The sequence below is a fragment of the Manis pentadactyla genome, chromosome 16 (genome assembly GCF_030020395.1).
Source record: "Manis pentadactyla isolate mManPen7 chromosome 16, mManPen7.hap1, whole genome shotgun sequence".
Taxonomy (NCBI): domain Eukaryota; kingdom Metazoa; phylum Chordata; class Mammalia; order Pholidota; family Manidae; genus Manis; species Manis pentadactyla.
In genome coordinates this window covers 20,247,318-20,269,222 of record NC_080034.1, presented here as the reverse complement: position 1 = coordinate 20,269,222, position 21,905 = coordinate 20,247,318, and the positions used below count along the sequence as shown (strand labels likewise).

General features: G+C 42.4%; 1 protein-coding gene across 3 annotated transcripts in view; it reads right to left on the bottom strand.

Moving 5' to 3' along the window:
- The window catches only part of GCLC (glutamate-cysteine ligase catalytic subunit), a 40,388-nt gene that overhangs the window by 2,096 nt on the left and 16,387 nt on the right, over positions 1–21,905 (bottom strand). For 2 of the 3 annotated variants that reach the window (XR_005030949.2, XM_036916365.2), the window contains exons 2-15: positions 18,128–18,240; positions 17,131–17,313; positions 13,334–13,447; positions 11,750–11,808; positions 11,513–11,643; positions 7,983–8,057; positions 7,412–7,528; positions 6,401–6,539; positions 5,828–5,940; positions 5,261–5,353; positions 4,849–4,953; positions 1,186–1,267; positions 1,004–1,104; positions 808–928 (exon numbers count right to left, since the gene is read on the bottom strand). Coding sequence is in view for 2 of the 3 variants with exons in the window: in XM_036916365.2 (XP_036772260.1) it covers positions 808–928; positions 1,004–1,104; positions 1,186–1,267; positions 4,849–4,953; positions 5,261–5,353; positions 5,828–5,940; positions 6,401–6,539; positions 7,412–7,528; positions 7,983–8,057; positions 11,513–11,643; positions 11,750–11,808; positions 13,334–13,447; positions 17,131–17,313; positions 18,128–18,240 (1,546 nt within the window). In the remaining variant the exon portion in view is untranslated. The remainder of the gene's footprint in view (positions 1–807; positions 929–1,003; positions 1,105–1,185; positions 1,268–4,848; positions 4,954–5,260; positions 5,354–5,827; positions 5,941–6,400; positions 6,540–7,411; positions 7,529–7,982; positions 8,058–11,512; positions 11,644–11,749; positions 11,809–13,333; positions 13,448–17,130; positions 17,314–18,127; positions 18,241–21,905) is intronic. The other variant, XM_057494310.1, reaches the window with a different exon arrangement.

Below are 21,905 nucleotides of genomic sequence, written 5' to 3'. Positions count from 1 at the left end.
TTAAACTTATACAGCGATATATGTCAGTTATTCTTCAAATGGGAAAAAAAACAGGAGCCTGCATGTGTGTACTAGAACATGTGTCCCCCACTCAGCCAAAGGGCACAGACTTTATATGCTCGTGTCTGAAGGCTACTTTAGGGTTGGTAGGGTCTTGAGTTTCCCAGAATATTTGATTGCAGATGTAGGAAGAATGAGGACTAGTAAGTAGAGGAAATAAAGGGACAGATACACTGTTCAAGGGCGGATGTCCTCAATGTCTCCCAAGTTTGCGGAAGCCTCAATGACGTCCAGGGGCCATTACCATCAGTACTGTCACTGTTATTTACAGCTGAGGCCTCCCCTGAGCCCGGCACTTGTTAGCGTTGAGGAGATCACGCTGACAGCGTCTAACACAAAAGGGGGTTCTTGGGGTGCTCACTGTATGCAGGCAGGCTGAAGAACCCGACTTGCTAGCAGTGTTGCCTATTAACCTACAGTTACTGAGCCCAATGAAAAGAGCCCATGAGGATGAACAGCACACATAGCTGGACATAAAAGACAAAGAGGCAATCCAGGTACTGGACTAAGATGCCCTCAACTTCAAGATGCATCACTGTTATGAACTGGTAAGAAAAAAACCTAATTAAACTGCAACTGTCAATTATAAGGCATATCCAACTGCAGAGATGTCAAATGTGAAAAGGTGGGCATTGATAAAATATGGCACTTCACAAAACTACTTTAAGAAACGGAATATTCTAGGATTGTAAGGTTGTGCCTATATTATGAGATTCAAAAAAGGAAAGAAAACAAAGGCTACCGTACCAGATGCTCTCTTCTTAATTAGCTTTAGGTAGTTCAGGATGCTGCATCTGGTGTCCACATCCACTTCCATGTTTTCAAGGTAAGAGTTCAGAATCGGGATTAGCCCAGGAAACACACCTTCCTACAAGAACCAGGACGCGTCATTAGCTCTGTGCCTGTCGCTCTAGCGATGAGGTGCGCGGTACCGGGCCCCTACCTTCCCGTTGATGATGGTGTCTATGCTCATCAGGGTGCACTCTGCGGCCAGCTCCGGGCTGCTCTGGCCCTTACCACAGCCGTCCACCACAGCGTTGCCACCTGTCGGAGGAGAGCACAGAGGACCTTTAGTGGCTTTGTGGCCCACACTGACCCTAGAAATCCAAAAGAATGTAGTAATACCTTTGCAAATATCTTTCCTGAAATAAAACCTTTCTTGCAAGACAGCATCTCGTTTCTGTGCAACTTTCATGTTTTCATCAACCTAAGGGAGAAAAATAATCATGCCTACGTCAAAACGTTTTTGGTCAAACACAGACGGAAGTCATGCTGCCTTCCTCATGTGTGCAATTAGGACTTGCTCCTCAAGGATTCTAACTTTCTCCTCCAATGTCGTCTGGTTGAAAGAACAGACTTGTGTAGGGCCTGTGTCATCCAGTCACAGACTAGCAGGTGCTTTTTAATAACAACTGGGGAATTCTAAGAGAACCTTACTTTAAAAAGCATAACAAAAACTTATGTGGCGGTCTGCATTCCAAAGCACATGACTGAACTTGTAAGAAATCTACATGGGCAGGTGGTTGGTTCCCTTACACAGCAACTCGCCTGAGGACCCGGGGTAGGGAAGGCAGAGAACCCCGTTATCCTGACTTCTGCAGAGCTCTGCTCTCCCTACACTGGGGTCGTGCTGCCCTGCGTTGTGGAGGGAGGGGAAGAGTCAGGTCGTCAGATCTGGAATAAGGTTAGCCTCCAAAGGCAGAGGGCCACCGATGCTGCTGCCCACCTGGAGGCTCTGGCAGTGTCAGCTCATTCACAAGCCTCCAGAACTCCTCTTTGTGAATTCTCCATTTCTCCAGTGACTTTCCAAAACCTTCAAAGCAGAGCTTTTAAAACTCTTTAGTTGTAGCCCCTTATTTCCTATAAGGAAATCTTATGGGAACCTCCATATCCAAGGTAGACAATGTTTGCTTGTATAAGTGCTCAGAGTGCTTGTTTTCTTTGGAGATGTGGCCCTTCTTTAGAATTTCTTTGAGGGCAGGAGTTAGAAAATTCTTTAAGAATACTTTCCAGTTTTAACAACTGGTATTGGGAAAACCGGACAACTATGTGTAAGAGAATGAAACTGGATCACTGTCTAACTCCATACACAAAAGTAAATTTGAAGTGGATCAAAGACCTGAATGTAAGTCATGAAACCATAAAACTCTCAGAGGAAAACACAGGCAAAAAAATCTCTTGAATATAAACGTGAGCAACTTTTTTCTGGGACACATCTCCCTGGGCAAGGGAAACAAAATAAAAAATGAACAAGTGGAACTACATCAAACTAAAAAGCTTCTGTACAGGAAAGGACACCATCAGCAGAACAAAAAGGCATCCCACAGAATGGGAGAATATATTCATAACTCATCTGATAATGGGTTAACACCCAAAATATATGAAGAACTCACATGCCTCAACACCCAAAAAACAAATAACCTGATTAAAAAATGGGTGGAGGACCTGAACAGACACTTCTCCAAAGAAATACAGATGACCAACAGGCACATGAAAAGATTTTCCACATTGCTAATCATCAGGGAAATGCAAATTAAAACCACAATAAGATAAAACCACCACTCACCAGTTAGAATGGCCACTGTCCAAAAAGACAAGAAATAACAAATGCTGGTGAGGATGCGGAGAAAGGGAACCCTCCTACACTGTTGGTGGTTATGTAAATTGGTGAAACTGCTGTGGAAAGCAGTATGGCGGTTCCTCAAAAAACTAAAAACAGAAATACCACTTGACCAGTAATTTGCCCAAAAAAACCCAAAATCCCTGATTCAGAAGACATATGCACCCCTATGTTGATGCTGCACTATTTGCAATAGCTAAGATATGGAAGCAACCCCAGTGTCCATCAATGGATGAATGGGTAAAGATGTGGTACATATACACAATGGAATATTATTCACTCATAAAAAGAGAAGAAATCCTCCTATTTGCAACAACATGGATGGATCTAGAAGGTATTATGCTCAGTGAAATAGGCCAAGGAGAGTAAAGACAAATACTGTATTTCACTTATTCATGGGATATAAAAACAAAGCAAAACAGAATGAACAAAACAGCAGTAGACTCACAGACACTGAGAAGTGACAAGTGGTTATCAAGGGGAGGGTGAAGGGAATAAAGGGGCACAGTAATTTGCAATCACAATATAAGCTGGTCACGGTGGGGGGGTGGAGGAGATGGTAGAACAGCATGAAGAGTACAGTCAATGATTCCGTAATGTCTCGCTATGTTAACAGATAGCGATTGCACTAGGTAGGGTGAGGATGTGATGATATGGTAATTGTTGACCCACTGTGTTGTATATTTGAAACCAACATAAGGTTGTATATCAATGATACTTCGATTAAAAAAAAAAGAATATTTTCCAGTTTCCTGAATTAATACTTCACTGAGGATATATACTTTATACTGTGCAAGCCCAGCTGGGCCCTTCCCTTTAAGTCTACTGGAAGTTCTAAATTTTCCATTGTCTTTCAGACATCTATTCCTATTTGTAAACAAAGGCTTAGACTAGTAGTTTACACCGAGTCTCCCTTACGTGGGTTGACCTTTTCCACGAGCACACCCAAAGAGGCAGTGTGGGCCCATAGAAGTCTATGGGTACTTTTGGCCTGGGTGTGATGAGCAGGCAGAGGCGGGCAGACACGTGACTTCCTTCAAGGTTGGGTGGGGCAGGTGTGGGCCTGCGAACCCCTCGCGGAGGAAGTAGGGAGCAAGCCACCGTGGGGCAGATGCTGGGCTGACCGGTTCCTTCCTTCCTCCCATGCCCGCCATGACACGGCCGCTCTGCTCCTTTGTCTGGCCCTAAGCCCACCGCAGACCCCTCGCTTGGCCCGGCAGCCTTAGCCAAGGAACCCAAGGCCTCTGTTTACTTGCTCCCGCCCCCTGGGCCAACTTACTTGCATTGTTCCACGGTTTTGCTGGGAAACTGCTTCCAGAAAGCTTTTTTGGTTTTTGTTGAGCTGGGGCTGATTAACTGTGACTTGTTTTTTCTGATAGTCCAATATCATCTACATTGTCCAGAAACATCTCCAGTTTGCCTCCACTGAGGTGACCTTTCCTCGCATTCCAGTAGTTGCACTTTCCCCTCCCCCTCCTAATTTAATATAATGATCAAAATGGGATTTGGGAGAGGAGGATTATCAGTTTGTGGGACTCATTCCAACCATCACTTTGACTCAAAAGCCTCCACAAATACACTGGTTTTCAAATGCAACCGTAAATTCAAACAGGCTATGGGTAAAATTGCAGTATTTCCAGAATCTCCCGCCTGGCCTTAGTGCATCTCCATAACAGTAGGTGTTTCCAAGGGGTGGGGAGAAGTAGTCCATCTCCTTATCAAGAGGCAATTACAAGGGGGAGCCAGGGTTTTGCACCCAGGTTGGTCACAAAGACACAGGCAAGCAGAAGTAGTGGACAAGTGCTTGTAAGCAATAAATGGGTTTCTCCCACTTTATCTCTCCCTTTGACTGATTTTGGTTTCAAAGGTATTTCGCCCTGGGCTGATAAAATAGTCCCACCCCCACTACCCCGGAGTTACACAGGCTAAAGAGATGTATCTATTAGCACTTTTTTTCCAAGGGTCTCTACCAATGCAGTACCAAAATCTACAGCATAAGCTTAGGCTTAAAAGGGAGAAAAGAACAGGCTAGTGGGAGAAGCATTTTATTCTAAAGGGTGAACAATTTTAAGTGAGGTCAGATTTGCAATAGACATTATATATAAATGAGCAACAGATAATAATTATGGATATCTCAACCCCATCACTGTACCGACACGCATTCTTACCTTTGACAGCGGAATGAGAAAATCCAGTTTGTACGAAAGGATCACTCTGGTAAGCAGCACCACAAACACCACATACGCAGAGTTCTCGAAGTCTGTTAGCTGGACCTAGATAAGTGGGATCCCAGAGATTACGGACCAACGACCACAAACATGCTCTTCCCCGACAGGCTCCTCCTCGATCACGCCATCCCCAAGCCATCTCCTACTTCCCCAACGGGGTCCGGGAGCCTTCTGCCCACAACCTATTTGCAGAAACTAATCCTCCTTCGCTTCTGGACTTGATTTTAAGATGTACACACTTGATTTGTACTGCCACCCAATTAACCTATGAGCCTCTGCTAAGAGCCTCCAAAGGATGACAGGCAGTCGGGACAGGTGCATTTGAGTCAGCTCCTGCCGACGCGCGGCTTACCTCCATGGGTCGGAATTCTACTCTCCATCCAATATCAGAGTTTGGAGGAGGAGGCTTAAATCTCATGGTCTGCCAATTTGTGGACTGAATATTCTATAATAAAAAAGCAGAGAACAAAAGTAAATTTCCACATGTCCAGGAAAATGTTAAGATGGTTTGATATTTGATAAGGGAAGAAGGTGGTTCACACCAAATACTATCCAATTACAAATATAAAAGGTACAATTTAAGATTTTCTTGGTGTAGGCCTGCTAGGAAAACAGAACAGCAAGTTAACAAAGGTTGGGTGACCAACTGAAATAACTGATTGCATTGTTTTTGTGCAGCATGATTGAATTTTTTTATGTGTACGTGAACAAGAGACAATACTGAATAAAAAAATTCCGAGTTGGAGATACTACCATTCATAAAATAAGCATACTTTAAACCAATTAAAATTTGCTTTTAGTTCTTTACCACCCTGGGTAATGAAAGGCACCTGAGATTTCTCTTGTCACGAATTCTTCACAGGTACAGGAAACTGCCTCCATCTCGATTAGTGAAATGCATTTAAAACAGAGGAGATACCTCAAAGTGGTCAGACTCATTGGCATCGTCCAGGTGTATCTTCTCTTCAAACAGAGTCAGTGGATCTCTAATGAAGAGATGAGCAACATGCTGGGCCAGGAGATGATCAATGCCTGTGAAGAGAGGTTGCACCAGACTCACTTTGGAGCTCCAGACAACACTGTTCTCTAAGTCCAGTAAGCAGACAGGACAGCTCAGGAAGTTTGAGGAGAGGGCTTTCTAGAAGCTTAGGAAGTGGCTGACTTGTTCAGTATTTGCATGTCACCCAGGATTTCATCCTATGAACCTTGGGGAAGTGTCAGTTTTATTCACTACTTACACAATGCCTGTTGGGCACTGGTGTGGACCTAGATACAGACCTCCAAAGTAAGTTCCTTTTGCTAAAAGTCAAGAAGATCTCACAAGTATTTGGAACTTGAAACGTTAGGAACAAGCAGCCTCACAAGAAAAGTTAGAGACTTCACACTAAAAATAGAAACCAGACCAGGAGTCAGCAAAAAAGTTGAAAAGAGTGTCGAAGAACTAAAGGCGTACAATCAAATCTAGAAAAAATGAAAAGGAATGGCTGCTCACCTTCTTGCAACAGTTGTTTGTAGATTTTTTTATCTATCGTCAAGTCGATGTCATTATATTTCTCCCCACACTCAGATAAATAGCTGTCTATTGAATCGTATCGCGACTTACTAATCCTATAGTTATTGTTCTTCAGGGGCTAGAATTGAAAAAAACATGAATGAGTGCCATATAAAATGATGTCAAAACTAATGTCCCAAATAATTACATTAAAATGCTATATATTAAGCTAGAAAAACAACTGCCAAAGTCAAAAGTAAAAATATAAATTTTTAACATGAGATAAAGCTATCAAAATGACTTCTCTTTTAAAGTTTGTTTCTGCTTTGAAAGCACGTCCAACAACTTATGAACAATTACATGAAGACCAGAGCAGGGGGAGTACAGCCCTGGTTGGGAACATCAGAATCACTTTTGAGGGCCCCTTTAAAAACACCGATGTCCAGTTCTGGAGGAAGCTGTTTATTAGGACTACGATGGGCCTGGGTGTCTGTTTTTAAAGATCTCCATGGTTCTGATGCATACTCTTGGTTGGAAAGATGCTGGGTAACAGCTCAACATGCACACCACTGACCTATTGTTATTAGGCAAACCTAACCCCTTATGTGGAGCAAAGGAATCTTTGACAAAAGGTTACACACCTTACATAGAAAGTATCAGATACAAAGCACTCATGAGCACCACAAAGCCTTTTGGTAAAATCAGCCATTAGCACTGACTTCCAAAATGTATAAAAATTGCCCTACTAATTTTAGGAGGAAACAAATACAAATTTCAACAATGATGAAGATTAACTCCCCACCCAAACCAAATCACGTTTCCCATATATTCACCCCAAACATACACCAAAGACCGGAAACTTAAGACAGGTTTATAACCTGCGAGTTTCATCCCATAATGAGTAACCCACTCAAGACAAAAAATTATGGGAGACTTCAAAACTACAAGTAGTTACAATAACCCCATTTTACTTGCTTACTCTAAAAGGTTATTAAGGAAAATCATTCCTACCTCCAGTCCTCTCTCCTCCCGAGTTCTATCATCTACAGATGCAGAAATTACTCCCCAGCGACAGTCGATGTCTGACACATAGCCTCGGTAAAAAGGGGAGGCAGCACTCAATGCCATCTGAAAATAAACAAAAGTCAGCACCTGCAGGTCCAAAGTGTTGCGTATAAATGCTGATAAAAGCTGCATGCAATTATCTCTGGTCAAGAAGAATCAGTTTGTTCAACCACTGTGGGGTTCTCCCACATCCGGGTGTGTCTGCTTTCTCAGAGGGGCGTACACCAGAAGTGTATCTGGATTTGGTTCATTTAAATAATCCTCACTATTAAGTGAGGACACAAAGGATGGGACAGAGAAAACAGCTACAGTGAAACCTGACACTTTAACACATAAATGTCTTATTAGCAACAGTACGCCTCTAGTGAGATTCAGTCCACTACTGGAAATCTGCATACTCTATTTACATCATTTCTGAATGGAGTCTTAACTGGACTTAAAGAACACACAGTAACTTTTGCACATGTAGTCTTTCTCTTATACAAAGTATTAAAAATAAGATGTAATTTCTACTTACAACAATTGGGCAGATAGTAGCCAACTGATCATAGAGGTATCTGGCCTCAGATATGCTGCAGGCTTGGAATGTTACCTGTTGAAGAGTTACAAGTTATCAACAATGAAAAATCATTAACATCATCCCCAGGGAGTAAAGCCCCTATGAGAGAGAGAGAGAGGGGGCGGGGGGGCATGGTATGCCATGGCCATTCCATTGACGACAGTGTTTAAGAAAGGAGTTGTGTTAAAAAGTTGTCTTGGATGAATTTTCCTAGCAAATGGTATTTAATCATATTCACACTAATATAAATAACCATGTTCCTAAGTTAAATAAGATGAAGAAGTCAGAGATGAAAAATAAAGCACTAGATAAACGGTGAGCCCAGCAAGGCATTTCCTCGTCCACTGGCTTATTTCCTTCCACAGCTGAGGAGTTATATCAATAAAAGGGATTTGGAGATGCTAATGACGGAGCTCAAAGTTCCCTGGTGGCAGTACGGGGAACAGCTTGGAAGGGGGCGAGTCTGGAGGAAGGGAGAATAGTTGAAACACTGCAACTGTCAAAGAAAAATTAAGGGGGGCTCATGGGAAGAGGCACGCCAGAGTCAAAGTAGCCGGTTCTGGTGACCAGTGGGGTGCCAACAACAGGGCATGACTTAAGTTTTGGCTTGGGTGTTCCTAGGGCAGGTAGGAGGCAGGGGCATTGTGGCACAATGGGCTCAAGAAGCCAGGGACAGACAGGAAAGGCAGCCCTGTCAGTGGCTGGGTCTGCAGGGCTGGTGCCCAGGAAGAAGAATCTGGGCTGGAAATATTTGGCAAGTAGGCTCAGATGATGTCGTGCAGATGGGCGGATCTCACGCCGGAAGCCCGCACAGGACGGGAAAGTAGAGCATTTAAGAATTAGGCAGAGAAGAAGATCACATGATTCATACAAATCCTCTAAAAATAATTACTCAAAGGAAACAAAACAAGCCACGTTTTCTTTGGAGTGGCAGATGGGGCAAGAATACAAATCCTGGCTGTTAGCACATTTGTATTAACTGCAAATTGGGAACAGTTTTGATTTCCTCTGTTATTTAATAATGACATTTTCAGTTTAGTGTTGGTGCAGGAAATAATCTAAGTGCTTACTACTTCAACTGCAGCTGAGTGAATATGCTTATTATTACAGTCCCAACCTGCTATTTGCGATAGTTTTAGCCAGGTCTCAATGTCTTTTTTTTTAACAGCACAGAATTTCTGTTGGGGACTCACATGTCTACCTGCTGAATTAGTATGACATTCCATGTCCTAGTGTGGCCTCTGATATACTAGATAATTCATAGGCAAATCCTGGAAAAGTCAACTCTAGAAAGTATGCTTAAGAAAATTAGTGCCTGGAATTCAATAGTTGAGTTACAACAATGAAGTGACTCAGTGATTCTAAACACATTTAGTAACTAGCTCCCTTACCCTAGAGCTGATATAGCTATCGTCAAATAGAATATCACTGTGGGTAATGGCTTTAACGGGGGTATGACAAAAAAAGTTCTTATGCCTTAAAAAGGTATGAATATATGAACAGTTTGGGCTTATGATGTTTACGAAAGTATCTCATATAAAGAAGAGAAGCAATGTCACTAGGAAACAGGTTAAAAAAAGAGAAAGTATAAAAATAGATGTTAGAAACCTAAATATCTAATCTAAAAATACAGCAATTTTGAAACCATGTGATTTTCTTAGGGAGGAAAAAACCTATCACAACATGCATGAGTTTATTGATTGACACTTATTAAATGTTTCCCAAAAAGTTCCCCAAGGGTTGGGACTTCACTGAGTGGGGCTAAAATATTTTTTGTTTTGTAAGTCTTCCATTAACCTTAAACAATGACCTCAAAACTACTTTTCCTGCTTTACTGTAATAAGCAGTTTCTAGGGTTCCACCAAAGAGCTGCAAAGCAGGAATTTCTGCAGTGATTTGTGAAGTTCATCTCATTGGCCCTGCACTTTATAGCATCTGTGCTAATGATTTTTTTAAGTAGAGTATTGAAACTGAGGTGGACATGCCACTGAAAGAAGGAAAACAATCTTAACCCCATGACAAAGCTTAAGCTGGATGGAAAACTGTGTCTGCAGGCAATAAAAATGTTAACCTACCATTAGGACATATTTATTTGTATAAATATAGTGTTTCAAGGGAAAAGAACATTGCTTTGGCATGGAGCAACGCTGCTGTCTCTGGCAAAACACCCTGGTTTAATATTAAATGAAGAAAAAGGGGACAGGCGCTCCAACAGCGCCGATACCATTTTAAAGCTGTGCACTGGAAGTTTTAGAGCTTAATGGTTTTCTTTTAAAGTATTTCTAATTAAGATAGAAAACCAGATATGCAGTTAAAAGTCAGAAGGCATTTTTAAAAATGAAGTGTGATCTTGGTAAGGAAATGAACTGGCGTATTTGTTTAGAAAACACATTATTTTATACTGCCTATCTAAGTCAGAAAAAGCAGGGAAGTTTTTATGGTTATTTAAGCATTATTTAGCATGGAAAACTCTGACTCTGGCATCCAATTTTGATTATATGTAGTTGTAAAAATAACACATCAGAGGTACTGTGCCAGAAGGGGTGCGTCTGTGTTTGAGAGGAAGGGAACTGGGGCTTCGTGGCCTGTAGGTTCAGAGTGGTCAGACAGGAGGCCTGGGGCCTGATGTGGGGACCAGGCTCTGCACTGCTCCAGGCCTCTAACGACATAATTTCTAAGCAGCTGAAATAATTAGAATTAAATAAAATCTCCTTGGACAATAACAGGAGGCCTCTTTTTTTTCTGAAATTTTCAATTTATACATTGTGCAACTCCCACTCCTAACATGATTATTACAGACAAAGGATAAAACAAGTACTTCCATTCATGAAAACAGAGAAGTAAACATTAGCTTGGGTCAGACCTAGAAGGGAATTTAATACAAACCCTTCTTTTAACTGAAGAAGGGTCAGAAGGAGGGAAGGGAGTCACCATCCAAACACCTGAGAAGTACCAGCTAAAACCTGAATGCAGGCCCACGAGTGGCCTGGTGAGGTCTGTGCCCTCTTGCCCAGGTCCTACATAAGTGTGGGCCCACTTGATGGCCTTGCATGAATATAAAAATCTCAAGTCCAAACAATCCTTCCCTTGGACCACAAAAACCAATAGAGTGCACCCAGAGTTCATTTTAAAAAATAATGAGATTTGAGAGATGTTTACAACCTCCAAGCTAGACCGCCACTAGATGACAGCACGCGCTAGGCATACAGGAAGGACAGGGCGAGCTGTGGTGACGGAGTTCACATTTACGTTGGTTAACAGCTATTTATCTTCGTGGTGAACTGTAGTATTTTGTAAATTCTGCACCAAGAGATAGCTTCCAATGAATTTACTAAAATGACTTCACTGGCTTTCAGAAAGGCATACCAGCTCCCATTTCAACCTGATTAAAATGTGATTTTTAAAAAGGAAACATGCAAGTATAAAGAAAAGTCAGTAAAGAGGAAGGGATGAGGACACTTTGCGTCTCCGGGCATTTGACACAGTACCTGAAGACAGCAATTGCCCATCCCAAATCCCATGGCATCCATGTAAATGTGGTTGGGCTTGGAAGCCTTTGCTGCCTCCTCCTCAGGAAATACTTCCACAAATGGAGATGGTGTATTCTTGTCCTTAAATACTGTAGTATCAAATTAAAGAAAGAAAAATGAAAAAATGGGTGAGATTCAAGTATCAAACAATTCACCAAGTATCCCTCTCACGGCCCCAGCTCCCTGTAGACTTACTTGGTACATTGATGACAACCTTCTCCCCTCTCCGATGTCGGATATTCCTTGTTAGGGTACTGGAACAGACAACCAAACAGAAATCGGTCACCTAACCACGACCGTGTAAAAGGAGACTTTGATCATACACGAGCCAAGTGGAATGAAATCCCGCCTCAAACTAATTCTCTACAGCAACCCTACAGAAGACTTACAGGCACAACATACTCCCAGGGGCTTTTCTGAAGGAATGCTTTGCACTTAACACCGTGTCCTTTGGACTTTGCCTTGAAAAAGCCATTTTCTCCCAATTCTCCAGCTCCCTGTAACTTACCGAATCAAGTTCAAAGGTTTGTGGTCTGCCATGGCCTGGTCTCACCCCGTGTTTCTAACATGTCCCACGTTCACTCCTAAGACTTTAGTGCTCACAGTCTCTAGGCAGCCTCGGAGCCCCGGTACCTCACTACTCCCGCCCCGAGTCGGCAGCGTTAACAGTCACCCTCTAGGTCTGTGTCTAATCCAGAATCTACCACACACACGGTGGCTACCCAGGGCTTGAAATGTGGCTAGTCCTAATGACAATAAGTGTTATGAGGGTAAAATACCAGATTTTGAAGATTTTGTACAAAAATAGAGTAAAATTTCTTACTAGTAATTAAAAAATACTGGTTACATGTTGAAATAATATTTTGAATACACTGGGTTAAATACAACATATTAGGTTCACTTTTTTTAAACTTTTTTAATGTGGCTACTAGGAAATTTTAAACTACAGCTGTGGCTTTATTGGGGCTCTGTTGCAAAGAGCTGATGTAGACTCAGCTTCAGTGCCGCCTCCTCCATGAAGCCTGCTTCGATCCCCTAGTCAGAGGCACCCTGCCTTGTCCAAGGAGCAACTTCAGCGTACCCTCTTTTCACATCTGTCGAAATCCATCTTCTCTTGTAGCTGAGTAGCTGCTTTCCCCTTAGCACACTGTAACATTTGACGTGAGGAACAATCTCTATACATCTTTGTCTCCCCTAAAAGACCCTGCGTGTATCAGGTGTATAATGCTGTGAAAGGAATGCATGCCGAGATGTAGTGTCCCTAACTTTAGGTCAGCGCCTAGGTTCAGGATGACAGGTGAGACTCAAGATACAAAGCCAAGATCAGACTGGTGTGGACCCTGAAGCAACTTAAAAACCCAAGCATTCAACTATAAACAAACAGACCTGGAAGTTAACGGAACAGAAGGTAGAGAGTGTCTATTATATACGAGGTGTACATATTTTACATTAGCAAGGCACACAGAGTGAGATGAGTGGCTCACTTACAGAGGCGGGAACGGTAGGAATAACGAAAGGAAAGCTCCCCCAAAACAGGTGTTTACAGAATCAGGACTGAAAAGATTCATTCCAGAAGACAGCAGCTCAGCTAATGACTCTAAGATGACTTGGAAAATGGGCAAATGAGCCTGGGTGTGAGCAACAACAATCAGTCGGGATGAGGCTGTGAACAGGGAAGGAATCCCAGCATTCGGGACATGCTCAGGAACGGCAGGACACGGGACTCAGAAGGCAGCGAGATGTGTGCGGGACACCCGCGCTTACCAAAAGCCGACTTACCTGAAGCGCGGGTGCTTGTTTATTGCTTCGTCAGGAAAGAAGAGGGATTTGGAAGCTCCTCCTTCAACCGGGTTGGGTTTGAACTCGGGCAGTGTGAACCCGGGACAGCCTAATCTACAACAAATTCAAGAACTAAATTGACAGGATTTGATTTGGGGAGTTAAGGATGTCTCGCCATCACTGTACGTGATATAACACCTCCTGTCTGTCACTCCCCTTTCCAGAGGCTCTGGCACACAAATGTTCTGTAACTACTGCGCCCCTGTAAGACCCTCTCTTTGTACTTTGTTAGCGTGCTCACCAAGATCTTTTGTGATTGCCAACCTTTACTGACTTTACCAGAGAGCTCGGTTCACTCACTTCCTGCAGAGCATGTAGGTCCTACCCATCCCTTCGTGAAACAGCAAGGACCGATAGCACAAAAGTCCCTTCCCTTGGTCACACCAACTGTCACCGGTCATCCAAAGTGTCTTCCTTTACTAGCTCTGAACCCTCTGATTATGGTTTGACCCCTGCATTCCATCACTGCTCCCACCTCCTGATAAGCTGTTTGAATCTGGAAGGGGTTTCCTGTTTTTTACCTTTGCAGGTCACCTAATAAATTCCTTGCAGATTAGGTAATAAGTCTCTACAGATGCCCCCAAGCACCCCAAGATCTCCCTCTGAGCCGTGAAAGCCAGCCCTGTCTGTTATCTTACTTGACCCCAACAAGAGCTATAACTCCAACACAGAAAACAGAGCTCTGAATTTATCCCTGCACATCCAGCTCAACTTCCACACACTTGAAGGGATGCCACCAGGTCTCTGAATTGAGAATTTGAAGGCCATTGGTAAGGGTGTTGTGAGGGGGAACAAAGACTAACAAAGTTAAGTGACAGCCTAACAAGGGAGCCTCTTGTCAGGGCTGAAGATCAGTCGTAGGAAACCTTTGGCTTGAGAGCTAAGACTAGTTCAGGCTTGTTTCAACCCCCACCTTTTATAAATGAAGCACCGGTGGGCTGCTATGTCTGTGTTGTGAACAACTGAATTTTCTGATCTTATTTGGAAAACAGCCCCCAGCTATCAGAAGGGTGCCTGAGAATTCTTGCAGCTGTGTGCGTTGTCTACTGGGAGCCTGCAGGTTTGGAAAAGTCCTTTAAGAGTGGCAAACTGCAATCTGGGGGATTCTTAGCTTATCAGAATTAGGCGGGATGAAGGAAGAATGACAACGTGTGTTTGGCAGGAAGAAGGCAGTTGGAACTCAGATCTTCAGCCTCTTCCAGCACTGTTTTTCTAGACCAGTACTGTCCCACAGGACTTCCTGCAACAATGGAAATGCTTTATCTGTGCCGTCCAGTACCGCTATGGTAGTCACAGCCACAGAAGGCTACAGAGCACCTGAAATGAGGCTAGTGTGATGAGGAAATGATTCTTTCATTGAATTTTAGTTTGATTAATGTAAATGGTCACTTGGCCATTGTTTTGGCCTATAGTTCCACATTACAGAGGATTGCCTTTTTTCAGAGAAAAATCACACTGTTTATACTTAAGAAACATAGTACTCCTTTCCTTTTGATCCTGAAATAAAACTTCCCTTATTATTTACTATGGATATAAGGTAAGGCTTCTAATTAATAATTATTCTTGTTTTGTTTATAAGTCTGAAACTACCTTCCCACATGTTTTGACTAGACTTCTTTTTAAAAGTTAGATTTTTAGCCTAAAACTTATTCCTCTGTATCAACTCTCCCTTCATAGTAATTTAATAAAAGCAAGCTAAATCTTTTTTTTTTAAGGGTAATTATTCCACATGGAACCATTCTCACTTCGGGTAAAAGACACATTAGGTTTAACCAAAAAACTTCCCTCTGTGGCCCAGAAAGAACTATCACTGCCAATCACTAATATACATGCCCAAATTCTTAAGTATAAAACACTTCTGGTTTGTGTTATGAATCTCATTTTTTTAAAATTTGCTAAATGAAATGAACAGCACTCTTAAGGTAAAAAAAAGAAAAACATTAAGAACTTTTTCTTACATTCACTCAAAGTTGTTGAATAGCATCTGTAACCCACCTCTTGACCTTTATTATTCTAAAGTCTCATAATAGTTACCTGCACCCAACAGCCTGGCTACAGCCACACTCGCGCTGCAGCCCCTTAGGAGTTAAATCACGTCAACCGAAATCCCGCTAACACGATCTGGCCCAGCAGTTACCTGCCCAGTGTCACTTTACCCTGCACGGCCACATTCTCGGCACCCTACACACACTAGGCCAGCCAGCTTTCCTCTAGTTCTCAGGAGGCTCTACGCTCCCAACTCCTTGTAGAACTTCCGTTCAGGTTGTCCCCTCTCCCCAGGACACCCCTCCTGCCCCACTCCTACTAAACTCCTCCGAGCCCTTTGGATAGCACTCTAGGGATCCCCCTTGGAGAGGCCTTCCTTCACAGCCCAGAGCCCCCTCGACAGCGCTGTCCCCCTCGCCTCCTCACAGCTGCCCAACCTGACAGCCACCACGTCTGCGGGTGTTCAATTACTTTCCGTCTCTCCCACGAGACCCATGAAAGCACACGTCCATCTCACGGCTGTGTGGCCACACTGTGCGGGTTTGGTGAGGAGCAGGTACGCAACTACCTGACTGAATGGCAGTTCATGATTGTTTTACCTCCTCAAAACAGGACAAAGGGCTGTGCCAGTTCTCTTGCCAGCAAACCTGTTCACCAGCAATAGCTGGAGGCTCTCCCTCTGCAGGGAGAGAGGGACGCGGCCTGTGCAGGCGGAACGAAGGAACCACAGAAGAAAAGAGAAGCCTCTCTAAATGTGTGTGGATGTGCTTAAATAAGGTTTCAATAGTTAGAAGTTACAATGGAGATTTTAAAACAGAAAATTCCTATTAAGTGTCCTTCTAAGACCAGTGGTATGACTCTGAATGCCTGTGTTCAATATAGACATTTATCAGAAAAAAAGAAGATGGTATAAAAGTAGTTCAAAGTGTTCCAGGCCATGGATACCAATCCCCAAAGGTCTTCTGAAATTTGAGGAGACAACCCTACTCTGTCACAATCTGACAGATATCTAGCACAGATCAGATTTATGATTTGGTAGAACTGCATTCTTATATAGAGGTCCCATGTAAAACTGTACAATATTTATGTAGCTCATTCTAAGAACATAATTTCACTGTTTATATTTACTTTATATTTCCTTCTGTGAATTTTTAGCATTCACTAGATTTGATGACTAGTCCCAAATTCCCTTTTCAGCACAATACCCAAACCTGACCTAAAGACTCTCCTTGTTCACAGTTAGCAGGTACTGAGAGTACCTGGGGGTCACGCACGCCAGCCCCTCCCACAGGAGGCCCTCTGATCTGCCACCGACACCACCATATGCTAGTAGCCAAACAGGCATGAGGCAGTAACTGCTACCATCGAGTGAAGAACCCTTGGTAATTATCAGACTCACTGTTTCTTGCAGGGTCAGAACTGCTTGGCAGACATGCTAGCCCCTCCACGCCCACCCCCACCCGGGATGGCTACCACCACACGGCTCATCAGAACACGGGGGTCCTCATGGCCTTTCCCAGCGAACCCGGATGAGTGTTCTCACTGCAGTGCTTTGGGCCATCACCCACTGACTGAACCTGACATGTAATTTTTGCCTGCAGCTCTAATATTACAGATTCTATCAAATGCAGTAGGTAGCACTGTCTGTAAAGTACGAGAACTGAACGGTCAAATGCTTGGGTTATGATCTGTTCTTCTTTATAAGCTAAAGCTCTGAACTGTTTGCTGGGCATGTCAACACAGGCGCTAACCTGGGGAATGAAGTTATTGTGCAAACAGCCTGATTTTCTTCTAATAAAGAAGTTGCCTCCTTCCGACGTTTTCTCATGTTGTCTTCGACTGTGTTGAACTCAGACATCGTTCCTCCGTACGGCTGTCCAGGCGTGCCTTCAATCATGTAGCTCCCGTACTCCGGTCTCCAAAGGGTAGGATGGCTGCAGAGGAAAAAAAGTTTCACTCCATCTTATTCTTTTGCTGTGGCCAACTTAACTTTTAGAACTTAAAAGGTGCTTCAAAAAATTTAGAAACCATTAGGTAGGAGTGAAGCTGAGAACTCCTTTAGAGTTCCTAAAGCCTGTTAATTTTCCATAGCTCTTCAACCACACAAGGGTTTAGAAAGTCCTGGGTCCAAAATATGTACAAATATCTGAAAATGCACACAGGGCACTCACTATCCATGACAAACTAACCCACTTTGTGGGAAAAGAGATGAGGCCTTATAGGCTCTTTCGGATCAATGCTTGATTGAAAACTCAAATGCTGCCTCCCCAAAAGAGCAGAAAAACAACCTGGAGGGTACATGCCCTCTTCACCTCTTGTGTACTTAAATATTTAAAAAATATCCTGCAGCCAGACAAAACCTGTCTGCGCGTTTTATCTGCACCACAGTTTGTGACCTCAGTCATGCTTTAGCAGTTCTTTTTAACAGTTAATAGTAACAGGCTTTATATTGAGTTTACCATTCTAAATGCTTTAATATACTAATGTGTTTAAAATATCAATACCCTACAAAGTAGGTATTATCATCCTTACTTTACAGAGGAGGAAACTGAGGTACAGACAAGTTAAGTAACTTGCCCAAGGCTACCCAGCTATTAAGCGGCAGAACCAGGATTTGAACCCAGGCAACTTGGAGGCAAAGCCCAGGCTCTACGGTGCTATGCTATCCTGTGTCCTCCGCGTCTGAGGAAAGCGCCTGTGTTAGCAGTTCTGACAGGTTCAGGAATCCTAACGCGAGCCTCAGCTTACTTTGGGTTTGTCTTCTCCCCCCTTTCTTGTAGAGTTTCCAGAACTTCTTCTCCAGACAGGACCAACTGGACTTTTTTATTTTCATGATCAAAAGACACCAACATGTACTCTACCTAATGAAAATAAAGGAGAGAAACATTAACATTCTTTTAGACTCTTGCTCAGGCCCTTTGAAGCCTGGGAAATATGAAGACTGGAGAGGCCCAGAGTAACTCGAGGCAGCAACATTTGCTTGCGCTACCTCATGAGTGTCTTTTGCATAATATGAAAATCTGGAGAAAACGGTCAGTTCAGTAGTGGCGCTGTTTGAGCATAAAAACTCTTACTCAATTTTTTCTTTCCCCTGTTCTACTTAACAACCTATAGAAAGACCAGGATGCCTATACTTCAAAAGAAGAGCATTTCAAGGCTAAGATTCTACAAATTACAGGTGCAAGATGAAGCTGCATTTTAAAATCTATTTCCTCAATTAGCTTCCTGTAAGTTTATGAAAATGGTAGTCTGGGCATTCTCATCACCTTAGAGTATGCCTACTGGGAGGTTACTGAATAATCCTAATGTAAGTCCCAGGATTGGCAAGTTGTCACAATCATAAACACATAGATATGGAGAAGTTCTTTTAGGAGTTTCAACAACTTAGTTTTAGTTTTTCAATGATTTAAGACAGCTTCCCACTCTGAAACTATATAAAACCATATAAATCATGGTTTTAATGGAAGCATATAAAATTTACTGTGCAAGGTGCACTAGTGCATTTATAACAACAGCTGGTGGAATTCTGATAAAAACCAAGAGCTGAAGACCAAAATAAGACTCTTCTGGGCAGAGTACAAATAGAACCTGCTTTTGTGTTTCCTGAAATCACATGCTTTACATCATGACAGTTGGTATAGTGAAGATTATGAATCATGATTTATGATTGAAAAAACCCACATTATTATCCAAATGTAAGTAAAAAGGTATGGAATTGGATCATCCAGGCAAATACTTGAGAGCACACTTTGCACAAAACACTAACACGGAGAAGAGAAGAGGTGGTGAACTGGTGCCCTCACGATGCAGTCAGGAGGCAGATGTACTATTTGGCTTACCATAATATTAAAAAAAAAAAGGCAGGCAGCAATAATACATCCACCATCTACCTGAGATTTCAGATGTAAACCCAGATTCCCAGCCTTAAACACAAAGGCCCAGAAACGCAGCACTAGGCCGCAGTCCTGCTGTGCTGGGTAAGGGCGGCTCTCCTCCGAAGGGGATGCTCTGGTCTGTGTAACCTCTTCTCTCATTTACCTTCACCTGCCTGGCCTTAGAATGAGTTTGAGTCAGCCAACCCTACCATAATTACAGTAACACTCAAGAGACTGTTTTGCCCTTCAGCTAAGAAATATGAAGAGGAAAAAAAAGTTAGTGACTATAGGAAATAGCCTGGCAGGTTTAAAACAACAACAAATAAACTTTCAAATAGCTTTTGTCAGTTGTTGCTATGGACTGAATGTTTATGTCCCAAGTCACATGTTGAAACCCTTAATCCCCACTGGAAGTTACTTAGAGGTGGAGGTGATTAGGTCATGAGAGTAGAATCCTCCTGATGGGATTAGTGCCCTTTTAGATGAGAAAGAGGATCTCTCCCACCATGTGAAGACACAAGGTGGCCATTTACAAGCCAGGAAGAAAATCCCCACCTGGAACTGAACCTGGTGGCACCTTTGACCTGGGACTTACCAAGCTCCAGAAATGAGAGACATAAGTGTCTGTTGTTTAGGCCACTCAGTCTATGGTATTTGTAACAGCAGCCTGAGCTAAGATAGTTGTCTTACTGATGAGTTTATGTCTCCATTCTTGCTTCTCTATCAAGATTTTTAGTTCAAAAAATAGGTAAGACTTAGGTACATGAGCTGGAGAAGTGATTTTCCCACCTGTACAATCAATGTCAAATGCCTGAAAACTGTAGGCTGCGGAATCTGGAACTGCTCCCAACTTTAAGTACAGGTTTTCAGAGCATCTACAGATCCATGACTCCTGAACAGCTAAAACTTCATGGAACAGGAAACTTTAAGTCTCAGAATATGTATATAAAAATATCCTAAGTATGAGAAACAAATTTAACTTTAAATAACTGTAATGAGAGGAGGTATGCCATGAATTTTTCACATACGGATCCTAATTTTCCAGCCCATCATGTAAAGCAGGCACGATCACCCATCTTACAGATGGCAAAGTGGCCCAGAGAAGCTGAGTAAGCTGCTCAAGGCCACAGAAGTCGAAGCAGGGATTTGATCCCAGCCCTGCCTGGCCTCAAGGCCCAGCACAACCTGCTGCTAGGACTATAGGAGATGCCAATCTTGTTTAGGGATGATAAGCTTTTAAAAGTCATTCTAAGCTATGTGAGGCAGGTATAGGCTATAATGCTACCTGAAAAATCTCTCAAGTTGATTATGCCTCAGTTATGAAGTGGGCCTGACGCTGCATCATAGAACCTGAGATGAAATAATTACAGGTATAGACTTACATAGATGGTCAGTCCACCTCTTAGGCCCAGGACAGAGCTAATCTGTTCTCTGAGGCATCCCTCACTCTCCCAGTTACAAGAAAGCTTCCTGTTCAGTACTTCCTCCTTTGATCACTGGCTCTCATCTGCTACTTGCATTATCTTAACCAGATAAAATGTTTCCTGGAAGAAAAATGAAGAGAGATTTCTTAGATTGCTGGGTTCCCATCATTTCATCTAGTATTGAAATGAACAAGAATTTTTATACCAATTACATAAGCTAAACTATATTCACTATATCAGTTTCCTCATTTTGAAATAATTAAAATCCTTTGTTTTTCAGAATCACTCTTGGCCCACAAGTTTAAAGCATGGGGAAAGACAAAAGAACAACACCGTTTAAATATCAGTCAAATGGATGACATTTAAATAGCTAACAAACCAAACTCTTCTTAATTAAAAAATAATCATCCATGATCTCATTAAACAAGTGAAACAAAACACATCAGAATATTTACCAAATGAGAAAAAAAAACAACTTACTTTTGGATAAAGTCAAAGTTCAGTTAGAAGCCTTAAGAATTGGACATTTTTCAAACTCAAACGTAAGGTTATCTGAAGTAATAGACACTTAGATATTTCTGCACCAGTGGGTCTGCATTTGGTTCTTTTCAGTTCTTTTATCTCTTAGCTTTATGTTTTCTTTCTTAATTCTTCCCCACCCACTTCAATACATTAATGCTTATTTCCAATCCTGGTTCATACAAGCCCTCAAATAATTCAATCTTTAAGAGTCAAACTAGAGCTCAAATGGAGTTTGGTTCGGTAACCTAGCTGTTGAGTGATAATAAAAAGTGATACAATTAAGACAAGGCTTTCCCAGTGTAAAATACCTAAAGCCCAGGAATTAATTTTAGTATTTCTGGATTTTGTGGCCATCCTACATTTCCTTTTTGTATCTAAAGGATAAGAGGAAGAAAATCAAAGAGAAAATAAATAGCATAATAGGATATAGGAGCCCTTCTGTACACAACATAAATTCCAAGGATTGAACTGTACTAACTTCCTAGCTCTGAGTAGCATCTAGGCGATCGCAACATCTCTCCATGCACACGGGACCGACCATATGCAGTGATGAAAGCACATACCCAGAAAGCATTATAAATGGGATGCAGAGTGACTAATTCAAATTCATGCAATTAACATACAACTTAGAAGTAGTAAAAATAACCACTGGGTTCAACTCTTGGTACACTGATTACAAGTGCCTAGATGTAACTTTGGGAGGGA